This window comes from Stenella coeruleoalba (genome assembly GCF_951394435.1).
Source record: "Stenella coeruleoalba genome assembly, chromosome: 8".
NCBI lineage: Eukaryota > Metazoa > Chordata > Mammalia > Artiodactyla > Delphinidae > Stenella > Stenella coeruleoalba.
In genome coordinates this window covers 99289029-99310862 of record NC_137154.1, presented here as the reverse complement: position 1 = coordinate 99310862, position 21834 = coordinate 99289029, and the positions used below count along the sequence as shown (strand labels likewise).

At 40.0% G+C, this 21834-nt stretch overlaps 2 protein-coding genes across 5 annotated transcripts in view; one reads left to right on the top strand and one right to left on the bottom strand.

The window, feature by feature from the left end:
- Positions 1-271: 271 nt before the first annotated feature.
- On the bottom strand, positions 272-11249 carry SPA17 (sperm autoantigenic protein 17). Of its 2 annotated transcripts, XM_079930199.1 has the most exons (6): positions 11084-11249; positions 10580-10618; positions 9837-10017; positions 6172-6242; positions 4316-4390; positions 272-991 (listed from the first exon to the last, which is right to left on the bottom strand). In XM_079930199.1, exons 3-6 carry the CDS (start codon positions 9988-9990, stop codon positions 848-850), a joined length of 444 nt encoding a protein of 147 aa, XP_079786325.1. In that variant the 5' UTR covers positions 9991-10017; positions 10580-10618; positions 11084-11249; the 3' UTR covers positions 272-847. The 2 variants fall into 2 exon arrangements, with proteins under 2 accessions (XP_079786325.1, XP_079786324.1); XM_079930198.1 differs by lacking the exon at positions 10580-10618.
- A 50-nt stretch (positions 11250-11299) lies between these two features.
- Positions 11300-21834, top strand: part of SIAE (sialic acid acetylesterase) — a 34222-nt gene continuing 23687 nt past the window's right edge. For 2 of the 3 annotated variants that reach the window (XM_079930195.1, XM_079930194.1), the window contains exons 1-2: positions 11300-11420; positions 14998-15159. In XM_079930195.1, coding sequence (XP_079786321.1) covers positions 11354-11420; positions 14998-15159 — 229 coding nt within the window. In that variant the 5' untranslated portion in view covers positions 11300-11353. Of the gene's footprint in view, positions 11421-14997; positions 15160-17711; positions 17826-21834 lie in introns of those variants that run through there. The other variant, XM_079930196.1, reaches the window with a different exon arrangement.

Sequence of the window (21834 nt, the reverse complement as noted above, 5' to 3'; positions counted from 1 at the left end):
CTTTCTAAAAATAAGGCACCAGTAGCTTGAATGGTTCATTGAAAAAAAAAACAAAAAAAAGGAATAGGCTCCTGAGTTTGTGAAATAGGTATTATCATTTACACATTAAAGAAACTTGGGAAGTTTTAGCTAAAGAAGAGAGCATTTATGATGTTATGATAACTTTTGTTTTTTGCAAATGTTATGCATTAGTCTTATTCTGTGTGGTTCTGGAGAGCAAGACAATAAAAAAAAAAAAGAAAACTGTCAACAGCTGCATGAGTGTAAGAGCAGATATTTACTACTAAATCCCAGCACATGAATTGTGCGCAATACATTTTTTTCAATAAAAGATTGCATACATGACAAATGAAAACCAATGGGTGAAACTTACAGGGAGACAGATTTTTGACTCAACTTATCTTCTAATAATTTGAGTTATTCAAAAATTGAATGGACTATCTTTGAAAAGCAGTGGAATTCTCTACTACTGGGAGTGAAAGAGGAGCCAAAGGACTATTTTTCAGGGATGTGATAGAGAGGAGTTATTCATTAGATAATGGTTGAATCACACAGCCTCTGAGATCTCTGAAAACTCAGATACTCCAGCTTTGTAACTCTAAATCCAAGGGTCTCTAGACATAGACCTGGGAGAAGTATAAATAAGACTCATGATCTCAGAGAAGTCTTCAAGAGGCATGGGTTCAATGGCATGTTTATTAAACACATGCTCGCGACAGATTTTCACAACAGCAACAAATGTTATTTCACTACCTCAAATCTCACTTATTAAGAAAAATAAGACAGTCACAACAAGGTTGATGGATTTGGATTTTTTCGTGTTTTCTGGGATGTAAAGCCAGCCTCCTCACTCGTTTTCCTCTGTTTTTTCTTGAAGATCACTCGATTTCATTTTCTTTACCTTCTCTCTGGCTAAGTGTCCCCGGAAGGCTGCTTGGATTTTGATAGCAGCATTTTCCTCCATGTCCTTGTCTTTTTCAGAAGATTCATTCTCAGAGAGGAGAAAAAGTAAGAGACTTCTTAAGCATCTCATATTTTGATGCTATAAAAATAAGTGTATAAACTTAATCAACTTAGGGATGTAACAATTGAGATGGGTTGCTTCCTGAAGGAATTTTATATATCATCACGTTGTATATGTACCAAATGGTGGATGCCAAAATATCAGACATCTTGTTTTGTCACTCTTTGATATGTCTGTGCAATAAAAGATCATTGCCAACTTCTTCCCCGCAAAACAGCTCCTATTCAACATTTTTTGGGGGAAAATAAGTGAGAATCCTTGAAGCAGGGTAAAAATGCCAAGAAGGGGCTTCCCTGGTGGCGCAGTGGTTGAGAGTCCGCCTGCCGATGCAGGGGACACGGATTCGTGCCCCGGTCCGGGCAGATCCCACATGCCGCGGAGCGGCTGGGCCCATGAGCCATGGCCGCTGAGCCTGACCGTCCGGAGCCTGTGCTCCGCAACGGGAGAGGCCACAACAGTGAGAGGCCCGCGTACCGCAAAAAAAAAAAAAAAAAAAAAAAAAAAAGCCAAGAAGAATAGTAAATGTGCTGTTTCAAAATAATCATGATTACACAAAATGGATTATTTTTAATTTCTCAATGATTAGCTAATTAAAATCATACATTTAAAATGAAATGCCAAAGAGGAATCCATTTAGTCCAATAAAATCAGTTTTAACATGGTTGGTTGAATTTTTGTACACAGCTTCCTTTTTAAAAAAAATTTAGGTATAATTTACAGAGAGTGAAATGCACAGATCTTAAGTGTACAGGTCAATAGATATATAGCTTTTAATATTTTTTTAAATTAAAAAAGTGATACACATACATTTAAAAACTTAAATACCACTGGTAGTGAAAGTTTTCTCCATCTTCCCAAATCCTATACCTAAAAGGTAACCCATCATCATGGATTGAGTATATATATCCTTCTAAAATTTCTCTATATACAAATGTATTCATATGGGTATATATTTGCCTTTTTATTTAAAAAATGAGATCATGCTAATCACAATGTTCTGCAGCTACTTTTCCCATGTAACAATGTATCTTGGTTCCCTTTTTCCCTTTTTTTATGTTATTCAGTATATAATTCTGCCCATTCCTTTTTTTTTTTTTATGATACCATTGTAGTCCATTGTACTGATATACTTTGATTTATTTACTCATTCTCCTACTAATGGACCTTTGGGTTGTTCAACCACCCCCTCCCCCCATGGCAAAGAGGCAAATCTATCTCTTAAACTTTATTTTTATTTATTTTTTGCGGTACGCGGGCCTCTCACTGTTGTGGCCGCTCCCGTTGCAGAGCATAGGCTCCGGACGAGCAGGCTCAGCGGCCATGGCTCACGGGCCCAGCCGCTCCGCGGCATGTGGGATCTGCCCGGACCGGGGCACGAACCCGCGTCCCCTGCATCGGCAGGCGGACTCTCAACCACTGTGCCACCAGGGAAGCCCCTAGCTCTTAAACTTTAATATGCAAACAGATTGGTATAAAATCCTCTGAGATGATGCCCTAATGTGGGCAAATGAATTATGCTGAAGTTGGAAATCAATGGGCTCTCAATTCAAAGTCATAAAAACCTGTGTAAGGGCACCTATTAAAGATGTAAGGAAATGACACTACCTTCCTTCTTTCCTGACCTCCCACTGCATCTTATGCTAATGTCAGGCTGACTGAGTTGCACTGATATAATTCTGAGATGACTTACAAAGGTTATAAGGTAAACTTATGACCCACTGGGTAGGAAGTAAGGTATTCCTGGAGGGGGATTGCCCATTTTGGGTGTCAATTATTGGGTAACTAACTGGGACATTAATACATGAAAAGAAACTCAGAAGTTTGGCCTTCAACACTGTAGACTGTGAGTTCTTCTTTCTCACTAGGCTTGGTCTTCTTGAATCTGGACTATGAAGCATATAGGCAGTGACATGCTGGTAAACGTTTAACAACTAGCCCTCCAGAAAAAAAAATTGGTCCTGATTTGTAGTATTTATCATGATCTTAATACTCCCACTGTGGCTGATTTCAAGCTATCAAAGTGATATTATTGAACACGGGGTTGTGTACATATGTGCATGACTGTCTCTTAAGAGCTGGCTTTAGCACACCACTGAATACAGGCATCTTTGAGAGTGGACCGAGCCTAACCCATTGTTGCTTGAATGTAGGCTGTCAGGCAGGAAGTCATTTTTGTAGAGCGAAATGCATGGAAGATGAGTAGGACTCATTGTGTAAAGCCATTTTATTTGGCTGTATGCAATTCCCCATGAGCTTCCTTTTGTTATGTCTGAACCTTTACCACTGTGTGGTGATGAAAAGTTAGTTAGTGAAAAGTTAGTGAAAAGTTCCTGAAGTGGAAGGTGAATCTGAAGGATGAAGACTGAGGCTGTATACCCTGAGAAAACCATAATTCAAAAAGACACATGCACCCCCAATGTTCACTGCAGCACTATTTACAATAGCCAGGTCATGGAAGCAACCTAAATGTCCATCAACAGATGAATGGATAAAGAAGATGTGGTACATATATACAATGGAATATTGCTCAGTCATAAAAAGGAACAAAATTGGGTCATTTGTAGAGACGTGGACGTACCTAGAGACTGTCATACAGAGTGAAGTAAGACAGAAAGAGAAAAACCAATATTGTATATTAACACATATGTGTGGAATCAAGAAAAATGGTACAGATGAACCTATTTGCAAAGCAGAAATAGAGACACAGACGTGGAGAACAAATGTATGGACACCAGTGGGGGGAAGGGGTGGGATGAATTCGGAGATTGGGATTGACATATATATACCACTGTGTATAAAATAGATAACTAATGAGAACCTGCTGTATAGCACAGGGAACTCTACTCAGTGCTCTGTGGTGACCTAAATGGGATGGAAATCCAAAAAAGAGGGGATATATGTATACGCATAACTGATTCACTTCGCTGTACAGCAGAAACTAACACAACATTGTAAAGCAACTATGCCTCAATAAAAAATTTAAAAAAAAAGACTGAGGCTGTGATTTTTGTCTGTTCTTCCCCTTGGGGAGATTTTCCCATCCATAATCTTCTTCCATAATCTTGGAAAATAAGATTTTATTTTTAAGGGGAACAATGAGTTTTCCTTTATAAGAGGCACGGCTAAAATTGATCCACCAGTTAGTATATCACTGGTGCTAGTTATCTAAAAAGCAAAATCATGATTTTAGCAATATGGATAACAGACTGGATTCATATTTGGAGGATAATTTTAAATTGAGGGATGTCATTCTTTGTAGGAATCCAATAGTACATGGAAAATATAACTTACTAAGGCTGTCACCTCTTCCATAGATGTCTGAGACTTTTCCTTTTCAGGCTCACATTTCTCCAGTGGTTCTTGCTCCTAGAGGGGAGAGGGCCAAATAGACAATATTTCCAAAACAGTAAAGTCTTGGATCAAACTGCTTAAAGGTAATTAAATATTACTTTAAGTTATTGATAAGTGGTGGGAATTAAACACACATTTTTTAACAAGGAAAGTAGGTTGGGAAAAGGGATAAAAGAAAACTCTCAAGGGAATATGCATAAACAAATATTAAAGACCAAGGAATTGGTTAAAAAAAGTTTGATCTTTTGTTTTTGGAATGTGTATAATATTGTTTTATATTAAAAACAAACCATTGTCTTAAACTAAAAGTTGATATGATGCTGTAATGAATCCTGAACAAGGAATAAAAAAGAGGTGCCAATAGTTTCTCAAACAGGAATGAAATAAATGCTATTGTATTCCATAGTATGAGGTCAAGTTGACTTTTTAATGATGTTTGTAGATTAAAAACTGAGTCAAAGAAGTAAGTTTTGCTGTAGGGAAGGATTTAAATAGAAAAAAATGGAAACCAGCTCCATTTATTTTGACATGGTTACTGAAATATTACTCCAGAATAGAAGCATGGTTAATTCAAAACCTTATGGGAAGAGCTTCTTTAATTCATAAAACATAAATTTAAGCACATATAAGCTAATCAAATAAAGTCTTTAGAATTCAAAAGAAGAAAAACCACTCTAAAATTGCTATGTGAATAAGATTTAACATTTTTCAACATTATTCCTTTGATTTCAATAAAACATGAACACAGAGAATCTACTTAAATGGAAATAAACAGAACACCCTCATATCTGGCAGGCACAGATGGATGGAACTTCACTTTTGAATTCATGGAATAAGTGACAGGGGGATTTCCTCAGGAAATCCCCCAAATCTACTGTGCAACACCATCAACATTTGACCTTTGTTAACTCCTTTTAATTCTAATATCTGCTGCTGCTTCATGGCTAATTATTATCATACTTGCCTAGAGTACTGCTTCTCAGATTTTAATGTACCTACAAGTTACTGTGTGGATCTTGTTAAAATTTAACCTCTAGCTGGGGTAGAGCCAGAGATTGAATTTCCACCAAGTTGCCAGTTGGAGGCAATGACGCTGGATCATACACAGCCTTTCTCAACCGGTGTTCCTCATTGGGATCATAGAACACAGAATCTTGAAGTGATTATTTTTCTCAATTTCCCAAAGGATGGTACATAAATAGAATCATTCTAGATACAAAGAAGAGACATTGATTCCTTACGTGCAATGGATGCCTTTGGCTTAGGGCTTAATTATTTTGAGGCGTCTTGGTTGAGAAAGACTGGTTCTGAGAATGCTGCTAAAGAGAAGATAGACTCTCTGAACAGATTGGCTTAATAGAGAAGACTCTATACCATTACCATCTTTAATTCTAATCAGTCTTTTGTAAGACGTCAATGATAATGAAATAATTGGACAAACAGCGTTTTATTTTATGAAATATCATTCATTAATTCAACCAATATTTATTGGGTATCTGCTATTGATAAGCACTGTGATACTCAATAACATTGGAACAACAAATGAAAGTAATTATTCTTTCACTTTCAAGTACGTGCTTCCTGTTGATCATCTTTAAATTTAACCTAAGTACTGTACACGATGCAGAAACCTTAGAAAAGAATTTCTTGCCAGAAAGAACAGCACAATCAAAAAGGTTTCATAAGATATTTGTGATGCCTCTCACAATATTCATGATTTTGGGAGATCCCAATAATCTCTGTATCGGAGACAGGAAGAAGAATTAACCAAATCCAATAGCTTCACGGGACCATACCTTGAATGCATGGTTGTTATAGAAGCGGTCATCTACCTTAGTCGCCCATTCTGCTGGATCAAAGTTGGTTTCTAAATAACAAAAATATAATAATTTCAGACTTACTTTGAGTTCATTAAAGTAAATGTAGACTAGTAACATAAAATGTTTTCTTTTTCAAATTATAGGTCCTTTACTGCCAGTTGAAAATTTTATTGACGCTGTACACAGCCTACTGCTGTAGATATAACCAGTGATTATTAAATATATGATGATGAATTAAACATTAGATGAACGCTTGAGGATATTTAGAAAGGCAGTTAAAAAACCTAATTGCTGCTTTCAGAGTTTACAGTAAAATGGGAGAGACAGAGAACAAATGCTAATACTTAAATATAAGTATAGAAATTTATCGTTATATAATTATGGAAACATTATGTATTAGCAAACATGGGGGAAAATGTAACAAAAATAAATGTTAAATAGTAAGGAAGTTTGGAAAAGTGAAAGATGGGAGAAGTTTTTTAAAAATTAGGCATATTATGTAGTCAGTTGACATAGAAGTATTTAAACAGAATTTTTCTTTAACTTTTCATTATGAAGAATTTCAGATTTAGAAAGTAGAGAGGATAATAACAAATTTCCATGAGCACATTACTCAGATTCAACAATTATAATCTCATGATTGATCTTATTTTATTTGTAACTTCACTCACTTTCCTGCCCTTTCTTCTGATTATTTTCAAGCCAATCCCAGGCATCCTACTATCTTATCTACAAATACTTGCTTCAGTATGCATCTCTAAGATGTAAAGCCACAATACCATTATCACACCTAAAACTACTAACAATAATTCCTTAATATCATCAACTATCCAAATTTCTCCCATTGTCTAATATATTTTTGTTTATTTATTTTTTTACTGCTGATTTGTTCAAATCAGGACCCAAACAATGGGCACACAGAGCCTTTTGTTATGTCTTTTAAATCTCTTATAATTGAAACCTCCCTACCTCCCACCCCACATTTTTTTCCTTGCAATTTATTTGTTGAGGAAATTGAGTCATTTTTCCTTTGGAGTTTTCCACAGTTTAGATATCTGATTTCATTCCCGTTATGATTTTTTACCAAGTTCCTCTGCCTTTGAATTTCCTGTAGATTGCTAGTTAGATCTATAGGTCTTATCTGATTCAGGTTTGAGTTTTTTTTTTCAAGAATACTTCATAAGTAGCGCGGTATAATTCTGCCAGGAGATATATAATATCTGGTTGTTTCTCTTTATACAATTTTTATGGGCCCATTGATGATGACTGCTTAGATCATTTCTTTAGGGTTGCAAAATGGCAATATTCTAATTTGATCATTACTTCTTTATTTCTGGAGTACTCAATAAAAAATACTTTCCCTGTTTGGTTACCCTGAAATACAGTTCTTACATAAAAGGTAGGTTAAAGGTTTGATTCTTTTCCTTTATTTACCAGTTTTCAGATTAATCAGTTGGTTCCTTAGGATCCTCTCAACGAGTTTTCTTGATTTTCTTTTTTAGTAAATAATTATGAATTAATGAATATTTAACAAATTGAACGAATTTCAATCCACTGCATTTATTAATCTTATTGATGCTCTAATTGTCCAAAATTGGCCAGTAGGGGCTTATTCAGGTGCTCAGATGTTCCTGAGTCCTTTGGAAACAACTCATAATCTTTGATAGTTTTCTTATTTTCTGGAATGGCAAGGTGTTGAGGCTCATCTTGCATATTTCCTGCCCAGTTTATGGGATTGGTTAGTTCTCCAAGAAGCTCTGGTTCCTGGAAGATGGTAGTTGGAGGCCAAAGTCTAGGGACTAGGTGCTCACTGGGACTGGGTTGGTCATTGTTTTGAGGCCTTTAAAAAATATAGAGAGCTAGAAAATAATACTTTCACTTTTCAAAGAGAAAATATATCATGAAGTCTGATGATATTTTTCAATTCAAATTTAGAATTATGGGATTTTATCAACTTCTTTCATTTTTATATTTGTATGTCATTTTTCTTACACTAAAAATCCTATTCCTAATAACAGTAGGACAGTTACTTATTTGCTATGTTCTACAATATATAAAAATTACAGAATAACTGCACTATAATATTATTAAATATTATTATTTTCAGTGATAACTGAAAACAATTTAAGATTTTTTTTAAAAACTTCATTTTATTTTTAGGCTGTATCCACCAGGAATGCACAAAGTACTGTGTTATAAAGTCTCTTGAAATAATTCTTTTTTGTGTGGTTATGTTACCCATTTAATACTAGTTAGGTTCATTTGTTTCACTTTGCTTCTAAATTTAGAAATTGCTTAACAATTAAAAAATTTAATTCTATTTTATAACTATGTGAAACATATATGATTTTGAATTTAAGATGTATTCAGACAAGTCTAGCTTCTGTCCTGTTCCCTCTGCTCTCTGTTCCTTCTCCTGCTAGAGGTAAATGTTTTTTTGCTTTTTTTTTTTTTAGAGGTAAATGTTAATTTTTTAAAGATTTATTCTTCCATTTAAAAAATATAAATGAATGGTTATGTATTCATATCAACACCTCTTTGTTAGATAATTGGTAGCATACTAAATACATTTTTTTCCACCTTACTTTTATCACTTAATATATCCTGAGGGTCACTGCATAACATCATAGAGCTCTTCCTCGTTCCATTTTTGTTTGTTTGTTTACAGCTATACATTAATCAGTAGTGTAGATGTACTCAAGTTTATTCAAAAAATCCTCTATGATGAATATTTGGGTTCTTTCCTCAAGTAACAATAAATTGTAAAATGATTAAAAATGGAATGTTTATTTGCTTGTGACTATTTCTAGTCATCTTTACTACTCTGTTGGAATACTGTAATCAAAAGTAATGATGACAGCTTAAACAAAATGGTTGTTCTAGTCAGGGTTTTTAATAGAAACTTATAGCTGTAATAATTCTCATTTTGACCAGTGGGTCAGGTCTTGATTGTCATGAACCGTCAAAGCTGGGAATTTGGAAATTTTATTTATGGAAGTGAAGAAACTCTGCTTTAGCTCTCAACCAAAGAGTCACAGTTGGCAGGAATCTTAGTCTCTGGACAGGATGGAACCTTGGAAATATAGAAAAAGAATATAAATTACCTTCCCAAGCTGGAAGTTCACTTTTCAAAGCAGTTTTTCTCTGTGCCTTTATTGAGGAACAGTTTCATATACCCCTGTGAATACCAACTTATTGAATCTAAGGAGTACAGAATTATTTTTTTTACAACACTTAATAATACTTTCAAGTAAAAAGAGTCAAAATGTAAAGAAAACCATAAACTCTCCTCCCAAGAAGAATAGACAGTCAACTGCCTGGGAGGCATAGGAACAGCATGTTGGAAAACAGACAGCTAGAGTGGGTGCTCTCCTGAGCTCCTCTTCCACCCCACGTGTCCATGAGAAATACAAAGAAGAGGGTCTGAGTGATAAACAGTAATCTTCAATAATGTGAAATAATGTGATTTAAGAGAGCCTGTCAAAAAGGCACATGCTGTTTCAAATAGCAAGAACTGTTAGTTGAAGATACCTGCCCCATAAAGGCTTTCTGTGGAATAGGAATGGTCTTAAGCAGGTCTCACCATAATCAAATGCTTAGTCTCTTATTTTTTAAAAAATGCCGATTTTAAAAAAGCTTACTCTCTCTTTTCTCTAGAAGATTCTCAAAATATGCTGCTGCAAAAGCTGGTATATTGTCCGGTTGCTCCCTCAGAATCTCGCGTGTGAGCCCTTCAAGAAGATTCCCAAATCCTTGTGGAATTCGGTAGTGGGTGTTGGAGAATGGAATCGACATCTCCTTGGGAGGAACTGCCTATTGTACCTAGAGATTCATTAAAGAGTACTGTCTTTAAATTTGTCTGATTTTACTTATATAATCACAACTATGACAACAAATTACTTCTGAGACTCCAAATTTCTGGACTTCAGTCCTTTTTTTCCCCAACACAGCCCAAGTCCATCCATTTCTTCCAAAGAGTTTTGAATTTTTCCATTATTAGAATATTAAAAATATTTAATAGGTGAAATTATTTTTTTAAAATAATTTCCTCCCTCTTTGTCTTTAAAATGGTAATTTTTCCTATCCCACAGGAATTTAGAGAGAATGATTGTTAAAAATTCATCTTAAATTGCCGAAAAGACCCTGTTTAAGGTCTAAAATTAAAAAAACAGAGGAAAAAAAACCTAGTCCTTGTTATAGAAATTAATTTGTCGAGTGAATTAAGTTTCACACTTAGTCGTTCCCTTAGCTTCCACTTCTGAAGCATGACCTACAATGCCTCGTTGAAGCATCTATATACTCTGGAAGGGGCAGTGGGGACAGAGCGGCTGGGGGCAAAGTCATGATTTTGCAGTTCCAGCCTGCAAAGTTTGGGGATGCTTACATTTTCTGGTTTTGTCTCGACCCGGTCTTCTCTTCCTGTCTTGGAATACAAGGGTCAGATAAGGATAGCTGCTAAGCAGCGGGATGGGCTACTGAGTCTGCAAACAACACTCAGGGACCTGGCCTGTTTGTGAGAGTATCAATGCCGAATAAGGCCGGAAGCCGTGGTAGGGGTCTAGGTGGGGGACTAGTCGGTTTAATGAGGCCGAATCTATAGAGTTTTTCCTTCTTATTTTGAGGGAACAGGAAATGAGGCATTGAGTCATTCTAGGGTTGTGAAAAGGAAAAGACTCTGAACTAACGTGGGGAGTGGAGGGCGGTCGGAGGGGGAACACTGGTCTAGTCGGGGGCGGCACGGCGAGGATCTGGGATTTCGGACTCGCTGCTTGGCTCCCAGTCTGCCCTAGGCTTCCCAGAATGCGGCGGGGATCCTGAGAGAATACGAGAGGCGAAGGGAAAAGGCGAGGTCTCGATTTCGGAAAGGAAACGGGGTAAACCGCCTCACCTCTCAGGTCTCTCAGAGCTGGAGCTGATGGTTCAGGTTGTGTTTTCTCGTTGCCGGGAAACCGTGTTTTGTTTTGTTTTTTCCATTCAACTACGGCGGCCGAGGAGAGGCACGGGCCCTCCCGGAAGCCGCGGACAGCTTCGCGGACTGAACGGCCTGGGAAGGGCGGAGTCAGGCCTTTTCCGCCCTGATCAGGCCCCGCCCCACGGCCCCGCCCCCGATGGCGTCCCCGCCCTGAGACCTTCGCTGTGGTGAGGGCTTCTCACAAACATGGTCGCGCCGGGATTTGTGTTTGGGCTCGTGCTGCCGTTACTCCTGCGGGCCGACGCAAGTGCAGGTGAGGCGGCCGGGCTCGGCCCGACCCCTGCCCGTCCGTCAGCCTGCGCGGGCTCCGAGATAACCGCGTCCTCCGCAGGACCGCCCCCCGCGCCCTTCTCTCTAGCTCCGGGAAGGAACTCCGGGTAGGAGCCGGGTTCCACCACCCGGGCCTCGGTTGCGGGTGTCCGCTGGGCAGGAGCCCCGGCCTGCCCGCTTCCTCCACTCCCTTCCACCGCCCCTATGTTGCAGCATGTGGGGCAGCGGGAGAGTTGGGTTATCTAAGGAGGGGAGGCCCAAATGTGCCCAGACCGAGGCCCTCAGTGTCTGAATAATTGCAGGGGAACTCGAAGGGGAGGGGGCGAAGCTAGTTAGATAATATTTGGAAACTGGTGACTGAGTCATCCAAAACATTTCAGTGCAGCCCCCTCAGTGGTGCCCCTGGGGAGGGTTTGCTTCAGGCTGGGTTGCTTGGGGGAATTAAATTTTCCTAGTTTAAGTGGTGATTAGGGCTAAGGCATACAACCCCCTCACTAGCTCAGAGTATGTAAGACTCAGCTTTGATTCCTGCTGCAGCTCGCAGACACTGCTGGTGGGATAATATGCATGGCATTGGGGAGGAGGATGACTCACTTTGACCATTGTCCAGGTCATATCGTGTCATTTGAATACCCCAGACTGGATGCTGGGTCACAGAAAAGAAATGAAAGTTGAGGTGGGAGAACAGAGTGCAGAAAAATGACTGCACTACCTAAGAACCTGCAAAGTACCCAGATGCAGACAAACCGAAGCCCTTAAGTGGTTTTTCAGGGTTTAACAAAAGTGAAAACTAGCAGCAGTTTATATCATTTCCTGACTCATCCCCACTCAGTGACCTTTGAGTCCAGTATATGAGGTGGGGAGAAGGGAAAGAGGAGAATAGGGCCCTTATTCTATTAATTTTTCTGTTAAAGGCTGTTAACTTTAACATCACTATTTTACCTTTGCCTTTGGGTCATATTGTTACATCACCTTCATTAACAATGACTTTATTTTCTAATTTATTAATGCTCTAAATTTTCTTCCCTTATTTGGTTGCATATCCTGACTTCTTTCCTTCAAATCATTCCCCCGTGCTCATGTTTATCACGTAATAGTTGAAATGTGCAAACATGTATGTAGCAATGATAAAATGAACACCCCGAGGCGCTTCACCCAGCTTAAGAACTAGAACGTTCCCAGTTTTATTGAGACTCCATGGATATTCCTCCCTAGTGCATCCACCAGTTCCTCACCAGAGGTAACCACTGTCCTCATTTTGTCAGTCTACTTTTAACTTCCCAGAACACTAATTCCTGTTTTTCTACTCCAACACCCAAAGGAAACATTGAAGACCTAAAAAAAAAAAATCAAATGTTGTGTCTTTTATTTGACAAAAACAATTACCAGTCCCACCTCCTTTCTTGTTCTCCTGTTTTGTCCATTGCTCAATTCCTTGGTAATATTCCACTGTCTATTCTTATCAGCTTGGAATGTGAGCTTTATAAGAACAGGGAATATGACTTGTCTGTGATTTACCACCAGTATCTAACTGTGGCAGAGTGGAAATTGCAGTGACTTTGGAATCAGGTGGCTTGATTTCTTGTCCTGTCTTAAACTACCTATGTGATTTGAGGCCAAAGAAGTTACTCTTTGTTACACAGTTACTCTTCCCAGTAGAATGTAAGCTCCCTGCTGGCAAGGATTTTTGCCTGCTTTTTTTTTCTTTCTTTCACTGTTACATCCTCAATGCTTAAAATCGTGCCTGGCACACAGTAGGCATCTTTAAGTGTTTGTTGAATGAATTAATGCGCAAACTATTTTAAAAAATTACCTAATCTACTTGGGTCTCAGTCTGTTGATCAGTAAATAACGTGATTATACCCCAGGGTGTAAAAAATTATTTCCACCTCTAAAATTCTTTAACTCAGAATAGAGCCATGCACAAAGAGGTTCGGTGAATGTGTGTTGTCGAAAACAGACTGACTGGGAAAAGTATTTTCCCCAACATTTGAGAAGGTGGCTGCACACCTCCAGAGCCCCTTATTTGCCTGGGTTCATGCCTGCGGCAGCCAGTTTTCTTCAATCCCTTCCCCACCCCATCCTCTTTCTGCTCAGCTCTTAGGCCTTTGGTTTTCAGGTTTTGTTCCATATAAAACACTTACCCAAGACAAGGCCTTCCCACACATGCGCCTCTTCCCTTCCCTCCAACGTGCTTATGCAATTCTGGGCTGTTGTAGTCTCTTCTTAGAGCGTTTTGCTCCTGGTAGCTGTGCATCTCCAGCCCAGTGGGTCTTCCGGATGATCTTTGATTGTCATGTAGGTTTTATGATGGAACAAACTCCTAAGAGAGAGCTGAGGATGTCTAGGGACTGGGTTGTTATTCGAAGTGCAGGAAAAATAGGCCACCAAGTCTGTGTAGGAGACCCCATTAGCTGTGCTGCCCTGTTAAGTATAGCCTGAGGGGCTGTCATCATTGTAGCTTCCAGGGGGGAAAATGTCAACTTTGTTAGTTCTGATTCTCTTTCCTGCCAATCATTTTTGTTTAAAACCCTTTAAAAAAACCTTAATTTTGTTAATTATTTTCTTCTAGGGAGTTTTGTCTGTTTTGTTCAGACAAATTGGGATGTAACTTAAAAAAGATTTTTTCCCCCCTTATGAAGTTTTGATGAGGAACCCACTGAGATAATTTGGATAGATGCTTGTTATTAATAAAATACTTCGATATAGGCTGGATGTTAAAAATAGGAATGATATCGTTAAAGTGAATTCTTATTCAGTCTTGTTAGTGACTGTCTAGAATAGAATCCACAGTTTAAAGTGCTCATTCTCTTTTTGTATAATTTAGCTTGTGAAATGGGTGAATTGCAACAAAAGACCTTTTGTTCAGACACTTTGACCTTCTGTCTCTCACTGACCTTATTTTTTGCATCTTAATTTATCTGAATTTACCTTAGAAGGAAGCAGACTTGTTGCAGATATTCATAAATGTTTATTTAGAATTTTCAGTGGGTTGTCAAAAAACACGATAAGGAGAATTATTGAGGGAAATTGACACTGAGAGGATGGAAAGGGGGAGATAAAGAGGGAGGAAAAGTTTAGAAAAGGCTGTGTTGAAGAGAGGCAGCCTTCTTTATTCCCAGCTATGAGGAGTGGGAGTGGTAATGGGAAGTAGGGAAAGGAAGTGGTTTATTTTTCTCATAAATACCATCTGTGAGGTACATAAAAAGAGAATTTTGGTGATTATGGAGGGAGAGAGTCAAGTGTTTGGGCCAAGCCTGAGAGCAAAGGAAGATGAAGAGCTTTGAAGGGGAGGAGGCTTGTGGTAAATGGGTTGCCCTAGGCTTTTTGAGTTTTCCTTATTGGTCATCTTGTACTGTGATGCATATTGCTGGAAACTGTTCTTGTTATGTTGCTTAGCTAATTAGGAGGATTAAGCTCTCACTTTAGAAAATTAAAAGGACTGGTTATCTTCAAATTCTCATGTATTAAGACTGTATGTTCCTTGCCATTTAACCAGATTCAATCTGGTGATGAATCTCTCCAACGATGCTCTCCTAAGTGTTTGCTAAATTTTTTAGATGTTGGTTTTCGCTTTGCTTCCTACATCGATAATCACATGGTGCTGCAGAAGGAGCCTGCAGGGGCAGTGATTTGGGGCTATGGAGTATCCGGAGCCACAGTGACAGTGACTCTGTGCCAAGATCAGGAAACCATCATGAAGAAAGTGACCAGTGTGAAAGGTAAGACAGGCCATCCTCCGCTCAGCTTTTGTCTTCTTCTGCCACCTGCTGGATGATCTGAAAATGAATCCTAATAGTCCAGCTCAGGTTATCCATCCATCTGTTGATCCATCCATCGATCCATCCATAAAAGTTCTTTGAGTATTTACCATGTGCACTGAGGATACAAAGAAAAATAAGACCAAGTCAAAGTCCCTGTCCTCAAGGAGCTCATGGAATAATGGGAATAGACACCAAGCCATGTAGTGCAGTGTGATAGGTGCTCTGGTGGAGGTGGATATGGGGTATCATGGGATACAGAAGAGAAACATCTAACTCAGATTGGATGGTAAGGGAAGGTTTCCACTGAAGGTGACATTTGAACTGAATCATATATAAAAGAGAGGTAGTATTGAGGAGGGGTTAAGAACCTAGGCTCTGGAATTCACCATCCCCATTCAGACCCTGACTCTGTCGCTTAATGGCTGTATAACCTTGAACATGTAATTTAACATCTCTGTGTCATAATTTCTTTATTTGTATAGCAGTGATAATAATAATATTTAGGATTATTGTGAGGGTTAAATGAATTAACATATCTAACGTACTTAGAACAGTGCCTGGCACACAATAAGTACTGAAGAAGTGTTAGCTGTTGTTATTTTTGTTACTATTATTATTATTATATTTAGTCAGTCACTCAAATATTTACTGAGTGCCTACTAAGTGCCAGATACCATGCCAGGCACTGGTTATGCAGTGATGAGCAAAACAGATGTGGTCTCTCCCCTAATGAAGCTTATGGATTTGAGGAGAGACAGAAAAATAAGAAGCAATTACAGTTAAGTGTAGTAAGTGCCACAATTGGGAAGTATAGAGTCCTATGGGAGTGCTTAAGAGGGAAAATTAACTTAGCCTAAGGCTTATTTTGAAAGGTGAGCAGGGCGAGCCAGGTAGAGGGAATAGCCTGGGCAAAGGCATGGAGGCGTGAGTGAGCCTGGGTCACTGGAGGAATGACAGGCAGGTTGGTTTTTCTGGACCACTGGGGTGTGTGACCGGTGGTGGATGGCAGGAGATAAGGTTGGAAATGTAGGGAGGCTGGTTTGTCGTTGCTATGGAGCGTGCACCGTACTTTGGATAGATGGATTTTAAGCAGCAAAATAACACAGTCCAATCTGTGTTTTAGAAAGATTACTCTGGCACCACTGTGGAAGAAGGACTGGAGATGCATGAGACTAGAGGTGGTGGGACCTGTTAGCAGGCTGTTATGATATTTAGGCAATAGACATTGAAGGCTTGACCCCAAATAGTGGCTAATTCTCAAATAGGTGAGAATTAGCAGTTAGCAGGCTTCAGGAGCAGAGACGTCCTAAAAGGAGTCTGTGTCTAGAAGAGATAAAGATGTAAAAAAAAAAAGAGAGAGAGAGAGAGAGAGAGAGAGAGAGAGAGAAAGATGTATAAGATAACGTGGGGAGGAGCTCAGAGTTACTGGATGCAGGAAGGTGTGTTCAGGGCTGGGTCAAGTGGAGACCTGGTTGTATCTTAGTTAGAGGTAACTAGGGAGCTATGGGATGTTGAGGTGAGAGTCAGGTGAGGAGGCTTCTCTGGGGGGGTGGAGTTAAGGTGGAGGCTGGTGGTTTGATAGGGACTTGAATATATATGTGACAGCGAAGCTTGTGGAAATTTTATTGGCCCCTGAAAACAAGGATTACCTGATTCGTTTTGTCAATATACGGGACTGATATCCAATCCAGAGCGATCCAGATGCTGGTGCAGACTTTTAATAATTCATTTCCATTCAGCAAACATTAAGAAATACTAAGTACCAGGCATAGATGCAAGGTAAGTGCTTCTAGTTCTTGGGTTTTAAGTCTTTTTAAGGTAAGAAGCTTATTGGGTGAAATTCAGAGACCTGAAGGGGAAGCTTAAGCTGATTGAGAAGTTGTTCTCTGTTAGATTTAAATGCTATTGGTGACTTGTAGGATACACCGAAAATGAAGAATTCAGGAGACTAGCAGTGCTTTCTTTTTGTGTTGTGTCCATCTCAGAAATGAGCAGTACGGAGTACAGATAGTGGTGCTCTCAGTAAAAAGACATTGATTTAGAGATCTAAAGAATTGATGTAATTGTTTAAAAACAATAAATAGGATTTCTTTTCCTTAGTGCTAAAAAATAGCATTACCAGTAAATATTTAGGAGACAGAGACTGTACAGTGTCGTAGAAATAGAGAAAACACATAACACATAGCATTTCAGTTTTTAAAAATATTCTTATGCATTATTTTTAGTTTTTTCCCCTTCATGGCTGTTGCAGGGCCAATATTTGGAGTGTCCAGAGACGAGACAAGAGGGTAGGTGGTGACGAGAAGGAATAAAAGGTAATAATTAGGGGATGAGCCCCTCTTCTCCTTTACGGTGATAGTGAACCTGCTCACTTATTTTGAGTTCAATTCTATAAACATCAACCGAAGGCTTATTATGTATAAAACACTGAGCTAGCAACCCTAGAAAATACAAAGAAGAATGTGCCCACCCTCCAAGAACTCACTGTCTCATGCTGTCCTTTCACATTTAGCAATTTAGGTTCAAGTAATGCTTCGGTTGCTTCACTGCAAAGTGATGCTTCATTTGGAGTTAAAATATGCAGCAGCAACTTAAGGGAGCCAAGTGATTCGTGGACTCTTGAGGTAATTTTACAGGAAAAGAGATTGTTATTGGTGGGGTGGTGGGTAGATCTATTTGTTAGGCTCTCCACACTGGCTTGGGAGAGAAGAAAGGTACTGTGGTTTATACAGATCCACAAACCTACTTCAGTGGACAGCGTGCTCTGTCTTGCCCATGAAGAAAAATGGATAAAATGTTACTTGGAATAAAAGAGATAGACATGTAAGAAATTTCACAGGGCAGTGAAGAAAATGTTTCTCAAAGGAGATACTATAGGGCATATTGAAGGGTTGACTTCTATTTAAATTTTGATGATGACTCTGGGATTTTCAGCCAGACTCTCTATCTCTGTTAATATTTAACTTATTACCTATAATCCCCTAGGTGCCCACAGCAAAGTGGAATTTAACAACGTAAAGGTTTTTGTCCAGCAGACTGACACTTAAGCATTGGGAAAATTAAAACCTGAGGGATGACTTGGAATATGGTCAGGTTCTGGGCCTGTTCAAGCCAGGTTGTCAAGTGATGCATGATGATTCTCTCAGACACAAGGAGTAAAATTGGGGCAAATAGTCTATATCCTCTCACTTTGACACACATGGGGATGCATATGTAGGTGATAAACTGAAGGCGTATCTGCCTGAATTTGTCATGATTGAGGTAAATAGAAAATACAAAAGGCCTAAACCTCTTAGAAAATTTAAAATCTCCTGGTTGCAGTGTTAGCGTGCGTGCTAGTTTTCTGCGCCATATAATAAGTTACCACAAACATAGGCGCTTAAAACAAACACACTTTTACTATCTCACAATTTCTGTAGATCTGAAGCCTGACCATCATTTATCTGGGTTCTCTACTCAGAGTTTCAGAAGGCTGAAATCAAGGTGTTGGCTGGGCTACATTCTCATCCAGAGGCTCGACTAAGGAATGATTCGCTTCCAAGCACCCTTAGGTTGCTGGCAGATTCATTTCCTTGTGCCTGTAGAATTCATGGCAGCATTTCTGCTTCTTCAAATCTCTGACCGCTAGACCCTATTTAAAGGCTCACCTTATTTAGGTCAGGCCCGCCCAGGATAATCTCCCTTTGGATTAATTTAAAGTCAACTGATTAGGGATTTTAATTATATCTGCAAGACCCCTTCATCTTTTCCATGTAATGTAACTTAATCATGAGAATGGCATCTTATCCCGTTTGCCATTTTCTGTTGATTGGAAGCAAATCATATATTCTGCCTGCACTTGAGCAGAGGGACTATACAAGAGTGTGACTCACTGGGGGTCCCCTTAGGGTGTGTCTGCCATAGCAAGCTATAGTTTAAGTAACTTGCATCAACAGTTTTATTGATAGAAAAATAGTTAAGCTTTTTTTTTTTACATTGATATTTGGTGGTGGTGGAGATGAACTTTATACAGAATAATACAGGTCAGGCAGGGGCGGTTTGGGCAGTAAGGCCTTCTTTATCTCCAGGTCACTTCCACAAACGAGTGGACCCGTTTGCAGCTGGTGAAGTACCAGGCTTCTGTGGGGGAAGAGGTGATCAGGGCCGCTTCCAGCTCTAGGTTTTCTCTCTTGGGAAGGGAAAGGTTGTGGGATAATTTTCCTTTTTCTCTTCTTGGTTTCTGAGATTTGGCACAATAACCTGAAAAACAATTAACATCTGATGTGAATAGCAGAGAAAATATAGCAAGATGTACTTCATGACTAATCATGTCTCTAGACAAATTCTTTTAATTTTTTGTCTTTGATTGTTTATTCCATTTTGAGGTGGGGTTGGTCAGGGAGATGGAGAGAACATGGAGAGAGTTCTTAACTTATGCTCTTGGCTGGAAGAGGAAGAGAAGAAGGACAGTGAGAAATAGGACACCAGATACACTAACCATTGGGCAGGAAAACACAAAGCCCCAGTCAGTCTGCGTGGCTTTCTTGTCAGTATAACCCAGGAGGACTGGGGTTTACTCTCTGCCATTTACTTGATGGAGTGCCCGGCACCTGGTAAACGCTCTCAGTGGCTGTACAATGAAGGAAGGGCATGAATCTTCCTAGATAGAAGAAGAAAGAACGGGAGGAAGCAGAGGTTTGAATGCAACAAAAATGAGCATTTACAGAAACCTGAGCCCGGATCGGTAAGAGATGTTGCAAGATAGCAAGTGATTGGGGCCCAGAGGAAGGAACCAGAGCAGGTGTTGCTCAGAAAGCCCATCCAGCTCAGCAGAAGCCAGCTGGATGGTGACCTTTAACTCTGTGGTTTGTCACTCAATTTTTAAAAAATATTTATCTATTTATTTATCTATGTTTGGCTGCATTGGGTCTTTGTTGCTGCTCGCAGGCTTTCTCTAGTTGTGGTGAGTGGGGGCTACTCCTTGTTGCGGTACACGGGCTTCTCATTACGGTGGCTTCTCTTGTTGGGGGGCATGGGCTGTAGGCGCACGGGCTTCAGTAGTTGTAGCACGCAGGCTCAGTAGTTGTGGCTCGCGGGCTCTAGAGCGCAGGCTCAGAAGTTGTGGCGCACGGGCTTAGTTGCTCCGCGGCATGTGGGATCTTCCTGGACCAGGGCTCAAACCCGTGTCCCCTGCATGGGCAGGCGGATGCTTAACCACTGTGCCACCAGGGAAGTCCGGTCACTCAATTTTATTGCTTGGACTCAACCTAATGGACTTGGTGGGTCAACACAGTTTCTGAAATCTATAACTGGACGTCACTGGCCTGTGGTCAGCTCCACTTTCACCAACCGGTCCTTAACGGACAGGCCAAGGCCTAAATAATTCTCCTTGTGAAACGTCCCACCCTTGCCCTGAGTCTAAGAAACAGTCTTCACAAGGGCCGCTCTCCTTTGTATATATTGATACTTACATGGCAGTAAATCCACATTGTTTTAAACAAATTATTTCTGAGTTACTTTGACCATTAATAACCCCTCTGTAGTGGAGCTGGTTTCCCCTGCCTTGCGTGGCAGTTAACTTTACTTAACACTCATTCTCGTGTCAGAGTTTTTCTCTTATGAAGTGGGAGAGGAAAAGAGCTAGAAACTAAAGGAACTCGAGGACTAGAACAGAAGGAAGTCTTGGTGGAAGTGGAGCAGTTTCCTGCGGGGGAGCAGTCCTGGGGAACAAGGCTCAGATCTCCATGCCTAGCTCTCTTCAGACGCTTTAGGCTCTAGAGGGAGCTCATCCTCCGGGTGTAGGATGGTGTTGCCCTGTTTTGCCCCAACATCCCCCCCTTTCCTTCTTTGTCTTTTTCTTGCTGGGCAGCAAAGCTTTTCGGAAGCTCTGGTGAAGGCGCTTTTCCACACCAGCCATATTGCCTGGATGGAGACTAAATGTAAATACCTAATTAACAGCAGTGACTAGGAATAGCTTGCACAGTAGTAGAAGGCTCAAAAATAGCCCTGTCCTGGGTTTTCTAGGGATTGACCTCATCACCACAAATGAGTAATGTTGGTGGCAGGAGGACAGAGCTCCAGTAAACAACGTCAGTGCAAGAAGTCTGGAAAGACATTGGCAAGGCTGTGGTTGGGACAGATTGGAGAGTCTGCCTGCTCAGACGAGAGAGCCATACGGAGCACATCACACCTGTGCGACACAATCTGTACTAGCTGCCCACTGTTTCCAAAACAGTGATTTTTCTGCTTTAGGTGAATTCTGCATTTAATATGTTGATGTCTGTGACTATGAGTGGTGTTAAAAGCAATAGCGAACATTTAGTCCTGGGCTTAATTGACCTCGCAGGGGTGGGAGTAGCAGGCTCAGTCAGCTGTGCTTCTGAGAGGAGCGACCTGTGCCCTTTCACTGATGCGTGAGGGTTTTGGATGTTCCCCACAGGACTCTGAGCAATCCTTTATGGTTTGAGCCTTTACCAATCTCCTGCCGTGAGGCTGGACTTCTCTTCTTAGCTCTTACTGATTAAGAGGAACTTAGCACAGTGTCTGGCACAAGTAGGCACTTGGCTAGTTTTTTTATAATTAATTTTTTCTGGTTGGTGTAATAACCTTAGGATGCCTCGTTTCCAGCTCTTGCGATTCTTTCCCTTTGAATTT